This window comes from Vulpes lagopus, chromosome 23 (assembly GCF_018345385.1).
Source record: "Vulpes lagopus strain Blue_001 chromosome 23, ASM1834538v1, whole genome shotgun sequence".
NCBI classification, from domain to species: domain Eukaryota; kingdom Metazoa; phylum Chordata; class Mammalia; order Carnivora; family Canidae; genus Vulpes; species Vulpes lagopus.
In genome coordinates this window covers 50,202,585-50,220,889 of record NC_054846.1, presented here as the reverse complement: position 1 = coordinate 50,220,889, position 18,305 = coordinate 50,202,585, and the positions used below count along the sequence as shown (strand labels likewise).

Sequence of the window (18,305 nt, the reverse complement as noted above, 5' to 3'; positions counted from 1 at the left end):
CGTGACATAGTAATGGTTGTTTAGTGCTGCTGGCCGGCTTGTCTAGTGTATGTCTTTAGCTGGATTCCACAATTTGATTTATTTCCACTCCAGGATATCCTGTACCTTCACAACTCCTTAGAGGAGGTAAACAGTGCCCTAGTGGGGTACCAGAGACAGAATGATCTTAAACTTGAGGGAATGAATGAAACAGTCAGTAACCTTACCCAGAGGGTCAACTTGATGGAAACAGATCTGGTTGCTGTGGGCAAGGTAGAAAAGCAAGCGAACCTGTCCCTCAGTGTGGTAAGCCTTTTCAAATCTTTTGTGGTATGTTCTGTGTTGCAGTGTGTTTTGTCTCTACGTGGATGACATTCCGTAGACTTTTTGGATCCAGTCCCCGGCATATTGGAGGGGCTGTTTGTACCAAGCTTCACACTAGCTTTGTGATGTGAATGCCATGGGCACAGTTAGCTCTGATCTGGAAAGGGAGACGTAGAGGTGTTCATTTGCTTGCCTGGCCTTCCCCACAAGTGGTTGGCAGAAGTGACAAGCTTTCTATCATGTTACCAGTGACCCATCTGGTAGGGAAGCTCTGGCACATATTTCCGAGGGAGGTCTTCTTGCTCTTTTTTAAGTTGTTAAGAGTGGAGCAATGACAATGACAATAACTGAAGAATCTTGTGCTGTTTCTTTAACCCTGAGCTTGACTTTCAGATTTATCCTGCTATGTCTGCATGTTAGAGTGATCCTTTTTCATCTAATGCAAGAAAGCCATTTAAAACAGACCAGCCAGACCAGCTCCTCAACTTGAGAGATCATTGAGTCCATCCTCCCATTTTATGTGAGGATACTGAGTGACCTAAGTCTTTGAAGCTTGCAGACTATGTGTTTTACTGGTTTGCATGTTATTGTCAATAAAATTTGTGTTTTTAAATCCCCTTCGTATATATGTTGTGCTGGGATCCATGGGGAAATATTTTAATAGCTGCAAGCCCCATCCTTAACGATTTCATATAACAAAGACACAGGCATATGTAAGAAATGGAAGCCTAAAACAGGAAATTGTATCATAAATTCAAGTAAACAGCAGGGCCAGAAGCAAGCGCACAAGTAAGGTTGAACTCCAGCACCTGGAAGTCAGATTTTGAACCGGCTCTGCCACAGTGGAGCCTTGGCAGCTTGCCTGACACGGCTTGGACGGTAGAATCAGAAGACCAGTTCCCCCTCCCGCTTTACAAGGATGTGTGATTTACTACAAAGCTGTGAAGATTAAAGGAGCCTTGTTTAAAAAAACCCTTTTGAACTTAGCTAAGTAGGGGCTAGAAATTTGGGGTGATTTGAGGAGTTGTAGGCCTTGAAGGTTTTAGTGAAAACCGAATAGTGAAAACTTACTGCTGCAAACTCCCCATACCGTCCCTCTCCTCTCCCCGTCCTTTTCCTCCAGAAGAGGAAATTGTTAGTAGAACCCTCTGTCCTGCTGTTTCTTCCAGCAGCATCCTCCCTACCATGCTTCTGGGTGTAAGTCCTCTCGCCATCTATACTTCAGAAGTTTTAAGGTTTCTGAGGCACCAGTTTTAGCTTTGTATCTCAGCAGCCTTTCTCCCTCTCCTCTTGTTCTCCCACTGGTATTTCTGTTGAAGGTGCTCTGAGAACCTTTAAATAAGTTTGACCAATTTGTCTTGAAAGTGTTGTTTAGGCTTTAATATTTACCTTTAATCTTGTTGTTTTTACCCTTTAAGATGGATAATAGAGCTGCCACTCTGAAAAGAGAGTCCCTGCATCAAGTGACCAACAGAACAGATACATTAAAAGCCCAAAGCATAAAGGTAAATAATAGAGGGCTGATTTTGAAGCAAAAATAATGCATCTGAAAAAAAAATAATAATAATGCATCTGCATCTTTGTGCTTTTGAGGGGTGCCTGGCTGGCTCGGTGGGTAGAGCATGCAGCTCTCGATCTTAGGGTTGCAAGTCCAAGCCCCATGTTGGAGGTAGAGATTACTTAAAAACAAACCAACCAACCACAACAGCACCTTTGTGCTTTTGAGCTACTGTTTCTTTCTCAAAAGGAGCATTTTGGTTCCCATTTGCTGCGACTTCAAGACAAAGTGATTAGTAAATTAATGTATTAGTGAATAAGAGAGTACTTTATCAGGCACCTACCCTGTGCCAGGCCCTTTGCAAGGAGTTGGGGTGACCACAGTGAGCAGGACAGACAGGTGACCCTTATTCTGGTGGAGCTCAAAGTCAGAAAATCATTAATACATAATTGAACAGATAGTTAAGTGTGAGTATGATAAGTGCTACAAAGGAAGAGTATAGGGTATGATGAGGATGTTACCAAAGATCAGGAGAGCTTCCCTAAGGAAATGACTTTTAAGGTAAAACAGTAAGTTATCTGTACTAATGATAGTGAACAGAGGCAGAGATCATTGAAAACTGGTGTCTAATCAGCATTTATTTTTAGATCACAGTCTCTGTACATACATGGTCCATTTAAGTCCCAGCATGTTCCTTTCACCTTGTCCCTTTCCCTGTTTTTTTTTTTTAAGTTCTTCCCTGACATATTGTCACTGTAAGACAGTCTGTGATATGCTTTGATATTCCAAGAAAGATAGTTTATTTGCAACATTCTCTGTGACTAGAATGTTGTTTAGTATTATAAGATCTGGGTTAAGATAAAACAAGGAAGATTGTGGCTGAGTGGCTAAAATACCATCTCAGGTGCCCAATGTGTGTGAGGAGCTCAAGGGTGTGAGGTTCAGAGGAAATGCACTTAGAAATGAACCATAGTATAGGCAGTTTTCAGTTTTAATACTTTCCACCTATATTTGTTCTTCCTTAATTGCTTAGTATAGTCTAGATATGTTAAGATTTTAATGCTTTGTGAGCTAGACTTCTGTTGACTTTTCTAAGTGCTTCTGCAAAATAAATACATAAATACCCCACCTGAGGGATGACAAGAAAAACCAAAGATCCGGATATAAATGTTGAGCCCAAAAAGTAACAGATGGTTACTGCTAGAGATTTGTAGTGTTTTCAGCAACAATCCAGATTTTAACAGTAAACATCAGAATCAAATGCAACTCATGCACATTTTGGCCTAAGCTTCCTGGTTTTGCTTTCAGACCCTTTGTGTTTTTACTGTCATCCTGGTGTATTGGTCCCTTTATTCCACTTCATCTAAGCATCCTAACTATATGTAATTTCTCCCTAATTTATTCATAAGTTCTTCAAGTGTGTAGTACTTAGCTTTAGTCACCTGTGTCCATATATTAGCTCCTTAATAAACCAAGAGTGATTTATATGGTAACTATTTAAAGATCAGAGAGAAATAATTGAATAAAAGAAACATGTAATAACTTGGTATTCTAATTGAACATAGGATCAGGACCTTTCACACTGGCTAAACAGTTAGAAAATAGTAAGCCTCATAGAAACCAGACTTCTCTCTTTTTACAATTAAATGTATTTTTTTATATGCCACTCTGGGTCATCCTGGGAATGAAGAAGGTCATAGAGAAGAAACTTTTCAAAAAGATATAAGCAAGTAAACAAATTAGAAATTTTACAGCTCCTTCTGCGTGTTCCCAACAGTTCCTGCCACCAGTTGAGTCCTCATCGTGGGAAGAGAGAAGGAAAAGCCAGGGTTGGTTCCTTTTTTTTTTTTTTTTTTTTTTTCAAGTGATAAGAGTATAACACTCTCTCTAAATTTGTTTAGTCACAAGGTGAAGTAAGATATCAGGAAAATTATTTAGTGTGAAATAGTTACTAGAAAATAGTATCTACTCATTTAGGAAATGGGTGTTGCATGGGCACCTGAGCAAGGGTACATTTCCTTTACTGCTGACACATACATGCCTTCCGGCATCAGCCAAATGTTCGCAGTGAATCAGGTCATCTGTCGCATAATGTTCCCCTAATGGTCCAGCTTCAAATCCCTCTAGACCCTTATCAGGCCTGAGTACCAGAGGTATCTCTAGTATTTTTTGATTCATTCCTTCATTGCCTGTAATAGGGAACCTACTGGAAGTCAAACACTACATGCTAAATAGGCTCTAGAAATATAATAAAGAATCAGATAAGGTCTTAACTTCCACCTTAAGCCTTATGTGATCTTTGTTTTGGACAGAAAGAAGATAGTTCAGATACTCAAGTATCCAAGCTAAGAGAGAAACTGCAGCTGATCAGTGCTCTCACAAACAAACCTGAGAGCAACAGGCCTCCAGACACCATTAACAAAGGTGAGATACTCAGGGCTGGCTGCTGAATATTTCACGCAGGCTTGGGCAGCTTGCCTCCCACACAGAGAGTGGGGAAAGGTGTTCCAGCAGGACTGATCAAACTGAGGGAATGATGCCTGAGTGCACCGAGATGAAGCTGATACACTTTGGTTTCATTTAGAAAAAGCCCATTTTGTACATGATTTGTATTCCAGTCTATTAAGGAAAGAATGGGTAATGTTTAGCTTGAAATAGACTTCTCCATGCTGTCTGCATCCAATTATAGGCAAAAATGTAACTGTCATAGTGTATATTAAACCAGCCCTAAATGTTGTTTATGGGAGTCTTTTCATTACTCTAAGTGCATAAAATTTACTTAAAAATAAATATTAGTCCTTCTGAAAAGCCATTAACAAATAATAATAGGATCATTGAGTTGGAAAGGCTATTGGTTCTAGGTAGGGACATATCTAATCAATATTAGCGAATGTCTCAAGGACATTACCAAAGCACTGGATTGGGTTGGCTTTGACCCCTATTCCCCACAAATATTTCTCATTTTGGGGAAAGCATTACAACCTTCCTTACTCTCTTTTGGATAGGGAACAGACTACAGTGGGAAGCCTTCTCCTAACATAATGCTGCATAATTGTATAGAAGCCCTCTTTCAGCACCAGTTGATCTGGTGACGCATACCCCAGATCAGGCTTATAGGATGGCCCATAGGATGTCAAATATCCAATGTTCTTCTTACTTGCAGCTTAAACTCTTAACATCTAAATCTATATAATGCTAACTTGTACTGTAAGAGCTTCCCATGGGCTGGCTTCCCACAGCTTAAACCTTAATGTTACATCATATAGATTGATCTTCACTTACCCACACTACATATCTCAGACCATGCCTTTAACTTCATATAGTCACTGTGCTACTTAGTTCTCAACTGTTTCTCTTAAATTAAGTACATATGCAATTGCCCTAAAATGTGACCTTTGGTACTGGTTGAATTTGGTGTCAGTTTTGATAACACTACAATGGTATGTGTTTGTTGCAGAGCATGTACAGAGTTTCACATCAAAGCCATCAGCATTGCCAAAATTTCCACAGTCTCTTGGAGATCAAATTGAGAAAGCTTCCCAGCTAAGACCTGTTGCCCTACCAGGAATTTCTAGCATCCAAGGTAAATTTTTATAACATTGAGTAATAAGGAACAGGTTTAAAGCTGAAACTTCTTCGTTTCTTTAACTTAAAAGAAAAAGAATTCTATCATAACATTGAGCACTTCCTGTGAGCCAGAAATTTGACGTGATATGCATTACATCATATAGTCCTGTTAACAATCCTGGGAACATAAATATTTGTGTATTATACCCACTTTATCGATAGGGAAACTGCCTAAGTCCACACGGCAAATACTGGGCTGAGGGAGAATTTACACTGAGGTAATCTGACACCAAAGTTTGTACCAATGCACTAGAGAGTCTTCATTCATTGAGTGAGTGCCTAATTAGACCCAGTGCTAAGCAGTAAAAATACAGCATAAGATACCATCTCACTTTCCTCAAGGATGTGACCGTCCAGTGGAGAAGGCAAACAAGCAACCATAATACTGTGAGATTAGCAAAATGGAAGTTGACCCTGTTTGCTAAGGCCTTCCAAAAATAAGGGGTCCTTTGGCTGAAAATCAGCAAGATAAACATTAGTAAGAAGGATATGAGTCACAGTAAAACATGTTTTCCTTGCTCCCAGCAGTGTATATGCTATGTTTCATTGTGAAGTTTAGAGTCTTCTGATTTTGCTTTCGCTAACTGCCTGTAAAATCACCATTGCCATCCCCCCATCTTTGCCTGGCTCTCTACCTTAACTTAGAAACTATTCCACTAGGAAACAGTTTCTTACCTCCTAGGACTGGATTAAGGTGCTTCCTGTGTGTGCTCTTTAATAATTTATATTTGCCCCTGTTTAGCACGTCACTCTGTTGTAATTTCTTGGGAAGGTAGAAAATTAACTTTACTTCCAAGCCCCTAGCATAGTACCTGGTACATGAATATTTGTTAACTGAATGAGTTATCTGCAGGCTATAATAAATGCTTAAAGCATAGAAGACTTAAATTTATATTGCCCATATAAATGCAGTTATTTTTTCCCCTTACCCCCAGTTTTTTTTTCTTTCTATTTTCTGGGGAGACAGGAGAGTCTTAAATTATTTATTGGCAACACCACTGCCTTCTCCCACTTTCCATTTATTACATCAAGTATTGATGAGAATTAACATAGGAACGACTATTAGAGCAGATTAAGAAATGGCCATCTTAACATTTGTACTTCAATCTTTAACATAGGCCTTACACACTTTGGATGACTACACTTTTGAAATGATCCAAAGCAGCAGTTAAGATTTTTATTTAAATACTGCTGCCAAATTCATAGCACATTTTATAAGCTCATGCCCCATATACAAACAAAAAACATTTTCCAGCTAGCCACTTGGTGGCAGGCATTGAGAGCAAGTGTCCCACCTGCTTTTTTCTGGCTTTCAGAGCTTTTGAGACTTTAGCTACTTCGCTGGGTCTGTCTCAGGACTCAAAGTAGGACCTTCTTCAGAAGCTCATCTGCAAAATTCCTTGATGGACCTTGTATTGCACCGCTTCCCCTTCAGGGAATTTCCTTTCATCCCAAGTACCAGGCAGCAGGAGGCCCATAGAGTCTAGATGTGGGGTTGACTAAATGAAGAGAGGAAGAGGATTTAGGAAGACTTCTAAAGAAACTGAAGCCTCATGACTGTCTTCAGCTATTAGAGACTAAATCTATGAAGTTCTTCTGTGGGGGGACACAATCAAGTCCTTTTAGAATATTATGTAAGTAATCAGCCCTCCTAGGTGTTCATTACAGGGCCTTTGAGGAAATACCAGAAGAGACTGGTGATAGAAACTCGCCAATCCTATTGGCTCAAATAATATCATAGAAATATTACTACTCTCTCTTAGCTGGGAGAGCGAGCACATAGGTGCCTGATGCTTTATATATACTATATATGATATATATATATATATATATATATATATATATATATATATACACACACACACACACATATATACAAAAAAGTGTATAAAAAGATATATATATGTATATCACTTTAAGGAGATCTGTAGTCTTCTGCTTTTTTTATTTCTTTTTTTTTTTTTAATAATAAATTTTTTATTGGTGTTCAATTTACCAACATACAGAATAACACCCAGTGCTCATCCCATCAAGTGCCCCCCTCAGTGCCCGTCACCCATTCACCCTCACCCCCCGCCCTCCTCCCCTTCCATCACCGCTAGTTCGTTTCCCAGAGTTAGGAGTCTTTATGTTCTGTCTCCCTTTATGATATTTCCCACACATTTCTTCTCCCTTCCCTTATATTCCCTTTCACTATTATTTATATTCCCCAAATGAATGAGAACATACAATGTTTGTCCTTCTCCAATTGACTTACTTCACTCAGCATAATACCTTCCAGTTCCATCCATGTTGAAGCAAATGGTGGGTATTTGTTGTTTCTAATGGCTGAGTAATATTCCATTGTATACATAAACCACATCTTCTTTATCCATTCATCTTTCGATGGACACCGAGGCTCCTTCCACAGTTTGGCTATTGTGGACATTGCTGCTAGAAACATTGGGGTGCAGGTGTCCCGGCGTTTCATTGCATCTGAATCTTTGGGGTAAATCCCCAACAGTGCAATTGCTGGGTCATAGGGCAGGTCTATTTTTAACCTGGTCATAGGGTCATAGTGAGGTCTTTGAGGAACCTCCACACAGTTTTCCAGAGTGGCTGCACCAGTTCACATTCCCACCAACAGTGCAGGAGGGTTCCTTTTTCTCCGCATCCTCTCCAACATTTGTGGTTTCCTGCCTTGTTAATTTTCCCCATTCCCACTGGTGTGAGGTGGGATCTCATTGTGGTTTTGATTTGTATTTCCCTGATGGCAAGTGATGCAGAGCATTTTCTCATGTGTATGTTGGCCATGTCTATGTCTTCCTCTGTGAGATTTCTCTTCATGTCTTTTGCCCATTTCATGATTGGATTGTTTGTTTCTTTGGTGTTGAGTTTAATAAGTTCTTTATAGATCTTGGAAACTAGCCCTTTATCTGATACGTCATTTGCAAACATCTTCTCCCATTCTGTAGGTTGTCTTTTAGTTTTGTTGACTGTATCCTTTGCTGTGCAAAAGCTTCTTATCTTGATGAAGTCCCAATAGTTCATTTTTGCTTTTGTTTCTTTTGCCTTTGTGGATGTATCTTGCAAGAAGTTACTGTGGCCGAGTTCAAAGAGGGTGTTGCCTGTGTTCTCCTCTAGGATTTTGATGGAATCTTGTCTCACATTTAGATCTTTCATCCATTTTGAGTTTATTTTTGTGTATGGTGAAAGAGAGTGGTCTAGTTTCATTCTTCTGCATGTGGATGTCCAATTTTCCCAGCACCGTTTATTGAAGAGACTGGCTTGTTCCAGCGGATAGTCTTTCCTCCTTTATCGAATATTAGTTGACCATAAAGTTCAGGGTCTACTTCTGGGTTCTCTATTCTGTTCCATTGATCTATGTGTCTGTTTTTGTGCGAGTACCACACTGTCTTGATGACCACAGCTTTGTAGTACAACCTGAAATCTGGCATTGTGATGCCCCCAGCTATGATTTTCTTTTTTAAAATTCCCCTGGCTATTCGGGGTCTTTTCTGATTCCACACAAATCTTAAAATAATTTGTTCTAACTCTCTGAAGAAAGTCCATGGTATTTTGATAGGGATTGCATTAAACGTGTAAATTGCCCTGGGTAACATTGACATTTTCACAATATTAATTCTGCCAGTCCATGAGCATGGAATATATTTCCATCTCCTTGTGTCTTCCTCAATTTCTTTCAGAAGTGTTCTATAGTTTTTAGGGTATAGATCCTTTACCTCTTTGGTTAGGTTTATTCCTAGGTATCGTATGCTTTTGGGTGCAATTGTAAATGGGATTGACTCCTTAATTTCTCTTTCTTCAGTCTCATTGTTAGTGTATAAAAATGCCATTGATTTCTGGGCATTGATTTTGTATCCTGCCACGCTGCCAAATTGCTGTATGAGTTCTAGCAATCTTGGGGTGGAGGCTTTTGGGTTTTCTATGTAGAGTATCATGTCATCTGTGAAGAGGGAGAGTTTGACTTCTTCTTTGCCAATTTGAATGCCTTTAATGTCTTTTTGTTGTCTGATTGCTGAGGCTAGGACTTCCAGTACTATGTTGAATAGCAGTGGTGAGAGTGGACATCCCTGTCTTGTTCCTGATCTTAGGGAAAAGGCTCCCAGTGCTTCCCCATTGAGAATTATATTTGCTGTGGGCTTTTCGTAGATGGCTTTTAAGATGTCGAGGAATGTTCCCTCTATCCCTACACTCTGAAGAGTTTTGATCAGGAACGGATGCTGTATTTTGTCAAATGCTTTCTCTGAATCTAATGAGAGGATCATATGGTTCTTGGTTTTTCTCTTGCTGATATGATGAATCACATTGATTGTTTCACGAGTGTTGAACCAGCCTTGTGTCCCGGGGATCAATCCTACTTGGTCATGGTGAATAATTTTCTTAATGTGTGGTGGGATCCTATTGGCTAGTATCTTCTTGAGAATTTTTGCATCCATGTTCATCAGGGATATTGGTCTGTAATTCTCCTTTTTGGTGGGGTCTTTGTCTTGTTTTGGAATTAAGGTGATGCTGGCCTCATAGAACGAATTTGGAAGTACTCCATCTCTTTCTATCTTTCCAAACAGCTTTAGTAGAATAGGTATGGTTTCTTCTTTAAACGTTTGATAGAATCCCCTGGGAAGCCATCTGGCCCTGGACTTTTGTGTCTTGGGAGGTTTTTGATGACTTCAATTTCCTCCCTGGTTATTGGCCTGTTGAGGTTTTCTATTTCTTCCTGTTCCAGTTTTGGTAGTTTGTGACTTTCCAGGAATGCGTCCATTTCTTCTAGATTGCCTAATTTATTGGCGTAGAGCTGTTCATAATATGTTTTTAAAATCGTTTGTATTTCCTTGGTGTTGGTAGTGATCTCTCCTTTCTCATTCATGATTTTATTAGTTTGAGTCTTCTCTCTCTTCTTTTTAATAAGGTTGGCTAATGGTTTATCTGTCTTATTAATTCTTTCAAAGAACCAACTCCTGGTTTTGTTGATCTGTTCCACAGTTCTTCTGGTCTCGATTTCGTTGAGTTCTGCTCGAATCTTAATTAACTCTCTTCTTCTGCTGGGTGTAGGATCTATTTGCTGTTTTTTCTCTAGCTCCTTTATGTGTAAGGTTACCTTTGTATTTGAGTTCTTTCCAGTTTTTGAATGGATGCTTGCATTGCAATGTATTTCCCCCTTAGGACTGCTTTTGCTGCATCCCAAAGAGTTTGAATGGTTGTATCTTCATTCTCATTAGTTTCCATGAATCTTTTTAATTCTTCCTTAATTTCCTGGTTGACCCTTTCATCTTTTAGCAGGATGGTCTTTAACCTCCACGTGTTTGAGGTCCTTACAAACTTCTTGTTGTGATTTAGTTCTAATTTTAAGGCATTATGGTCTGAGAATATGCAGGGGACAATCCCAGTCTTTTGGTATCGGTTCAGACCTGATTTGTGACCCAGTATGTGGTCTATTCTGGAGAAAGTTCCATGTGCACTGGAGAAGAATGTGTATTCAGTTGAGTTTGGATGTAAAGTTCTGTAGATATCTGTGAAATCCATCTGGTCCAGTATATCATTTAAAGCTCTCGTTTCTTTGGAGATGTTGTGCTTAGAAGACCTATCGAGTATAGAAAGAGCTACATTGAAGTCACCAAGTATAAGTGTATTATTATCTAAGTATTTCTTCACTTTGGTTATTAATTGATTTAAATATTTGGGAGCTCCCACATTCGGGGCATATATATTGAGGATTGTTAAGTCCTCTTGTTGGATAGATCCTTTAAGTATGATATAGTGTCCCTCTTCATCTGTCATTACAGTCTTCGGGGTAAATTTTAGTTTATCTGATATAAGGATGGCTACCCCTGCTTTCTTTTGAGGACCATTCGAATGGTAAATGGTTCTCCAACCTTTTATTTAAAGGCTGTAGGTGTCCTTCTGTCTAAAATGAGTCTCTTGTAGACAGCAAATAGATGGGTCCTGCTTTTTTATCCAGTCTGAAACCCTGCGCCTTTTGATGGGGTCATTAAGCCTGTTCACGTTCAGAGTTACTATTGAGAGATATGAGTTTAGTGTCATCATGATATCTATTCAGTCCTTGTTTTTGTGGATTGTTCCACTGAACTTCTTCTTAAAGGGGAATTTTAAGAGTCCCCCTTAAAATTTCTTGCAGAGCTGGTTTGGAGGTCACATATTCTTTCAGTTCCTGCCTGTCTTGGGAGCTCTTTATCTCTCCTTCCATTTTGAATGAGAGCCTTGCTGGATAAAGTATTCTTGGTTGCATGTTCTTCTCATTTAGGACCCTGAATATATCCTGCCAGCCCTTTCTGGCCTGCCAGGTCTCTGTGGAGAGGTTTGCTGTTACCTTAATACTCCTCCCCATAAAAGTCAGGGATTTCTTGTCTCTTGCTGCTTTAAGGATCTTCTCTTTATCTTTGGAATTTGCAAGCTTAACTATTAGATGTCGAGGTGTTAAAAGGTTTTTATTGGTTTCAGGGGGGAATCTCTATATTTCCTGGATCTGAATGCCTGTTTCCCTTCCCAGATTAGGAAAGTTTTCAGCTATGATTTGTTCAAATACATATTCTGGCCCTCTGTCCCTTTTGGCGCCCTCGGGAACCCCAGTTAAACGTAGGTTTTTCTTCCTCAGGCTGTCGTTTATTTCCCTTAATCTATCCTCATGGTCTTTTAATTGTTTGTCTCTTTTTTCCTCAGTTTCCCTCTTTGCCATCAACTTGTCTTCTCTGTCACTCACTCGTTCTTCCACCTCGTTAACCCTCATCGTTAGGACTTCTAGTTTGGATTGATTGCATTTCATTCAGTTGATTTTTAATTTCTGCCTGATTGGATCTAAATTCTGCAGTCATGAAGTCTCTTGAGTCCTTTATGCTTTTTTCTAGAGCCACCAGTAGCTGTATAATAGTGCTTCTGAATTGGCTTTCTGACATTGAATTGTAATCCAGATTTTGTAACTCTGTGGGAGAGAGGACTGTTTGTGATTCTTTCTTTTGAGGTGAGGTTTTCCTTCTAGTCATTTTGCTCAGTGCAGAGTGGCCAAAAACAAGTTGTATTGGGAAAAGGAGAAAAAGAGAGGAGAGAGAGAAGGAAAGAAAAGAGAAAACGAAAAAGGCAGAAAAAAAGAAGAAAAAGAAAAAGAAAGAGAGGGGAAAAAAGAGTGGGGGAAGCAAACAGAAATCAAAAAGCAAAAAAAAAAAAAAAAAAGAAACCCACGGGGGAGTATGTTCTGATTCTGTATACTTTAAGTCCCTTGACTTCCCCTGGAACTTGTCCGTCTAGTTGGTCTTCTGGGGCAGGGGCCTGTTGTGCTGATTTTCAGGTGTTAGCACTTGGGGGAGCTGTTCTGCCCCCTGCCTGGCGCAGGGCTCAGTGGGGGTTGTTTACCCTGTGAGGCTCCTGAAGGAACAACCCCAGTGGCAGCGGCCAGCTCTGGAGCCCTGGATTCAGCTCCCGCAGTAACTACAGAGTAACTACGGAGCTCTCCGTCTGCAGGGCCTGGAGGCTCCAGGGCGGGGCAGGAGCGTCCTTGCTGTGCTGGGCCCTCCCGGCCTCTGCCTGTCCTGGGGGCAGGCCGGATCCAGGGCTGTGTCCCAGCGCCCTGTGCTCCGGGCCTGTGCTGTTGGATTCCCGCTCCAGGCCGCGCAGCCCCCTCCGCAGAGCCGCCGCCCGAGCCCCTCCAACCTGCTCCGGAGCCGCGCAGACCCCTCCGCACGGAGCCTCTTCCTCTGCCGGAGCCTCCTTCGAGCTGCTCCCGGCCGCGCAGACCCCTCCGCGCAGAGCCGCCGCCCGAGCTCCTCCAAGCTGCTCCGGGTCCAGCCGTGGGCGCTGCAGTCTTTTAGGGAGCTCCGCCGCGGGGTATGGTGCACTCTCCCTGGCGCTCAGGTGTCTGTTAGTGTCCCAGGGAGCCCGAGGGCATCCCCGCCCTACTGGGTCCTGCTCTAACTCCCTGGGAGCGCCTTTCCACCCGGGAAGATTGGTGGTGCAGCTCCTGCTTCTCCTGGACGGAGCTTTCCTGTCCTGGGGGCACGCGCCCCGGCCTTAGCCCGGCTCCTCTCGGGGCCCCTCCCCCTTGGATGCCTTTTGTTTCTTTATTCCCCCCCGCACCCCCGGCTTCCTACCTTGATAGAAGTACGAACTCTTCTCACTGTAGCATTCCAGCTGGTCTCTTTAAATCTCAGGCCGAATTCGTAGATTCAGGATGATTTGAAGGTTATCTAGGTAATTTGGTGGGGACAGGTGATTTGGGGACCCTACTCTTCAGCCATCTTGCCCCTCCTCCTGCTTTTTTTTTTTAATGGAGCTATAATCCACATACCTTAATATTCACCCTTTAAAAATGTATAATTCAGTAGTTTTTAGTATATTCACACATTTTACAACCATCACCACTATCTAATTCCAGAAATTTTTTATCATCCTGAAAAGAAAACCTGTACCCATTGGTGACTCCTTGTTCCCCTAACCCCTAGCCCCTGGCAACCACTAATCTTTCAACCAAAATATTTGGATTTGTCTGTCCTGGGTACTTCATATAAATGGAATTATATGATCCATGACCTTTTGTATATGCTTCTTTCAGCATGCTTCTTTGACTTAGTGTAATGTTTTCAGGATCGATCCATGTTGTCGCATGTGGTGGTATTTCATTCCTTTTTAAAGGCCAAATAACATTCCATTGTATGGATATACACTACATTTTATCCATTCATCAGTTGATGGACATTTGGATTATTTCTACTTTTTGGCCATTAGGAATAATGCAGCTATGAACATTCATGTACCAGTGTTGATGTAGTTTATGTTTTTATTTCTTTTGAGTACATACCTAGGAATGGAATTGCTAAGTCATATAGTAACTCTGACCAACAGTATACCATAATCTGTTTTATGGCTCAGCTCCTATCATTAGCTCTTCAGGCCTTTCCAGTCCTTTTTTGCCCATTCAACATAAGAGTAGAATCTGGCGGGGGCATCTCGGTGGCTCAGTGGTTGAGCATCTGCCTTTGGCTCAGGTCGTGACCCCAGGGTCCTGGGATTGAGTCCCATATCAGGCTCCTCAAAGGGAGCTTGCTTCTCCCTCTGCCTGTGTCTTTGCCTCTCTCTCTCTCTGTGTCTCTCATGAATAAATAAATAAAATCTTAGGAAAAAAAAAGAATAGAATCTGGCAAATTTGAAAGGAAAGCCTTGGACAGAAAATGCCAACCCATTCATTTCTGTTGTAATATCTGTCACTGCTTCTATTTTGGATAGAAGGATAATGCCAGTGTTCCTCTCATTCTTAAAGGATCAAGAATCTGTCTTTTTAATTGAGATACTAAGCCTTACCTTTTGGAAACAAAGGCTGCAAAATAGGTTTTAGTGTTCTGAGTTCAACTGAGGCTACTTTTTTAAACTGATGAGTAAATTTACCTTTATATATGGACTTACACAGTTTTTTGTATTTCCTTTTCGACAGATCTTCAGGATTTATTCCACAAGACTGGCCAGGACATGAATGGGAAGCTGACCTACCAGGAAATCTGGAACTCCTTAGGTTCTGCTATGCCAAGACTAGAGACCTTGAGACCGTTTGATTCTGATGGCGATGGAAGATATTCTTTCCTGGAGCTAAGGGTAGCTTTAGGTGTCTAGGCTCATCAGGCATATTTTTAGAAATGGGTATATACCTAGGACTACCTAATACCTACTCATCTAACAAAAACAATCCTTTTACTTACCTATCGATCCTCTGGTCCTCCAAACTACTGTAGCAGACACATTGCCATCTTTTAACTTGTTTGAAAAAGCTATAAAAAAAAGTTATTTTTTTAAAAAAGAAGGCCATTTTACTTATATTCAGAAATCTATGATTTCCTAAAACCAGAAAGATCTTAATTTCAAAAACGAGAAAAAAAGTCAAGCCCTCATTTTTTTTTTTTTTTTTTTTTTAGGGAAGGAGACCTTATCTTTTAAAACTGGAAAATGTATATAGAGAGTAAGCCACCTTTTATATTTCACATAAATTTGCCTTAAATTAGCTGCACTTTATACAGACTCAGAAAATGTCTTTCCTTTAAAAGCTAGACCTTTTCTGTTTGTAAATATTTAAAATGAAAGAAAGAATTGTGCATATTTTGTGGGAGGTCGGAAGAATGGTTTGAAACAGGCTGTGAACAAATGACTTGTTATTAAAAATCACTAACGTGTTAACGGCTGAAACTATGTCCATGTCTCCTTAAGGCACCTCCTTCACATGCTACCTCCAGGCTCAGGAAAGTAAGATTCTGGCAAAGGAACAAAGGTTCCTGTCCACCTCAGCTGGTCCCAACCTGTGAATGAGAGAAGTTTTGGTGGGGGCCTTTCTCACTTTTAATCCTATTTCAGGGTTTATGAGCCTAGAGTTATCCAGTGGGGAGCTACATTTTCTCCACCAGGTGAGCTAGGTTGTCTCCCCCCACTCGCCGACCCAAGCCTCTCTTAGAACTGTAGCCAACTCTCAGCTCTGGTCCAGGTTCCATTCTGCATGGCAGGGCTGCATCCTCTGCTATGCCAGCCCAGCTACCCAGGAGGAGCTGCAAGGGATGGCTTGGCCCCTCATTTTGACCCGAGGAACTCCTTGAGATTTTACCGGAAGGCTTACCAAAAAGTATCTAGTACATTCCTCTGTGGGCTGACCCCAAAGAGGTGGTAAAGTGCAGCATCTGAAATCATATCAGGTTCCCTCACAGTTGTCAGCTCAGAAGCAGCCAGAAGCCTTCTGTCCAGAGGATGCCAAACAGTATCAGGCAGGCCTGGAGCAGGGGGCATCACATGATGGCAGCAAGTTTTTTTCATAGCTCATAATAAGCAAGCACAATACTCTTCCCCTTAAAGACTTCTGTAGACCTGGTACAAAAGGTCCCCAGACTGGAAGGAATCACACACCCATGTTACACATGTGTGTGTGCGCGCGTGCACGTGGGCACATGCTATTCTTTGAAGAAGGTTTTGGGCAACATGAAAGGAAAAACTGAAATGTAACTGTTTTGTAGGCCAAGTCAGGGAGAAACTAGAGCTTTCATGGCACAGACATCGTTCGTGGAGCTCATTCACATTTTAACTTTGTCCAGGTTACCCTGTTACCCAGGGATTCTGTCAAGCACCCTTAAACATTTAAGGGCTGTTTTTTTCTTTACGTGATATTCAGTTCGGCCACTGGCTAACCTTGATTTGTTTTTTTCTGAAAGTATTCAAATTTAGTTAAAACAAGATGAGGTCTTTTCCTACTAATGTGTCTATTTACCTCATTATGGCTTATGCTTCTCTCTCTTTTGTTTTAAGACAATACTTCCTTCACCTATCTGAACTTTTTTTCTTTCTTGGAAAGGTTAAAATATAGCATAAAATTCACCTGGCACTTTAGGTAACTTGAAGACAACTCTTTTTCTTCTAGCTACCTTCCATGCTGCCCTCCCCCTTTTGAAATCTATATACCCTTACAGATTTTGTAACAACCAAATAAAATTCTAACAATAAACTGAATTATACTGCTATATTTATATATACTGTACCATAAATAGCGTGTCTGTACCTGGAAGGTATTTTTTTAAGAACTGATTTATATGAAATATACTTGAGGGTAATGTAGCTTGTCCTTTTGAGTTTCAAATTCTTATTCACAGACACTCTGAGGACCCCTTAACTCTTTGTTGTCTGTACTTTTCTTTCGTATCATATAGCTATACCTGGAGAAGTCAGTTTTGTTTTTCAGTTTATCACCTTTCGTCCCGCCGCAAGCTCACGTGGCTCCCATCCCAGCTGTATTGGTACCTCTCCCCTACCACATTTGGCAGGTGTTCCTGCAACACTCTCAGACTGTGAATACCCTTGCTGTGCTGCTGTCCTATCTCCCAGGCAGAACGAGGGTATCTGGAACTCTTTTGTTCCAGGTTGAGGAGATTCATTGACTTGAGTTTGATGAGCTTGTTCTTCAGTGTTAATTTGGGTGTTTTATTTGGAAGTTGTCTTACCCGACGTGTGACTTTTGAGCTGTACTCAAGCCTCCCTAGTCTCAGCTCTAAGAGGAAGATTGGATTTTGGGGTTTGTTTCAAATACTTTTACCTTTTCACCTTGGCAGCTCCTATTGCTACTTTCCTGTTACCCAAAGCAGTGCTTCTTGGTCCTTTTCTTTTGCCTTTATTATCTGGGATAATGTTTATTATTATTATCCTCCCTAAAAATCAGAGGACCAAAAAGGTGTTACAGGAAGAGAAGAATCAAAGGAATAAAGAACCTGGTTTAGGGGTAAGTGTATTGTCATCTTAAGGCAGAGAGGGACCTGGCACTTAGGGATGTGTCTGGTACAGCAAAGCTGAAGAGGACACCCCTCACCTGCTACTTTTCCTTCCATTGGTGTTTCCTCACTTTATGTTGCTTTGCTGGACATTACTCTGTTGCCCCCACTTCCACTGCTGGTCTTGCCGGTCACAGTTGAAGACTTTGACTGTTGATGGGCTCATACTCATACTGGCTTGCTGTTGAGTTGTTTTTAGTGACAGCTTTTGTTTGCTACACACCTCATTGGCTTACTTACCAACACCAGCTAGATGTGGTCCCTTCTTTCATATCCAAACCAGAATGCATTTGGATATTCCTGAGACTTTATAGAGTGTGTATTGTTTGTTATACGAACCTAACCTACCTTGTTGTTTTCTCATATTAAGAGACGTAAATCTACTTTGCTTTAGTGGAGCTATTTTGGTAATGTATGAGCAATTTTAGTTCCCTTTGGGAAGTGAATGAATTCAAAGTCTCTATGACTTACGCTTTGCTTATTTCATATCAGTAATACAGCTATTTTAATTTATCTAAATAAAACATTTCCTTTTTCTCCTACTGTGTCTGTGACTAAAGGTTCCCCCCACCTCATACCTTCAA

At 40.9% G+C, this 18,305-nt stretch overlaps 1 protein-coding gene across 2 annotated transcripts in view; it reads left to right on the top strand.

Annotated features, from left to right (window-relative positions):
* The window catches only part of EFCAB14 (EF-hand calcium binding domain 14), a 42,865-nt gene extending 25,956 nt beyond the window's left edge, over positions 1-16,909 (top strand). The window contains exons 7-11 of one of the 2 annotated variants that reach the window (XM_041738564.1): positions 94-285; positions 1,722-1,808; positions 4,114-4,225; positions 5,259-5,384; positions 14,865-16,909. In XM_041738564.1, coding sequence (XP_041594498.1) covers positions 94-285; positions 1,722-1,808; positions 4,114-4,225; positions 5,259-5,384; positions 14,865-15,040 — 693 coding nt within the window. In that variant the 3' untranslated portion in view covers positions 15,041-16,909. The remainder of the gene's footprint in view (positions 1-93; positions 286-1,721; positions 1,809-4,113; positions 4,226-5,258; positions 5,385-14,864) is intronic. The other variant, XM_041738565.1, reaches the window with a different exon arrangement.
* Positions 16,910-18,305: the final 1,396 nt, after the last annotated feature.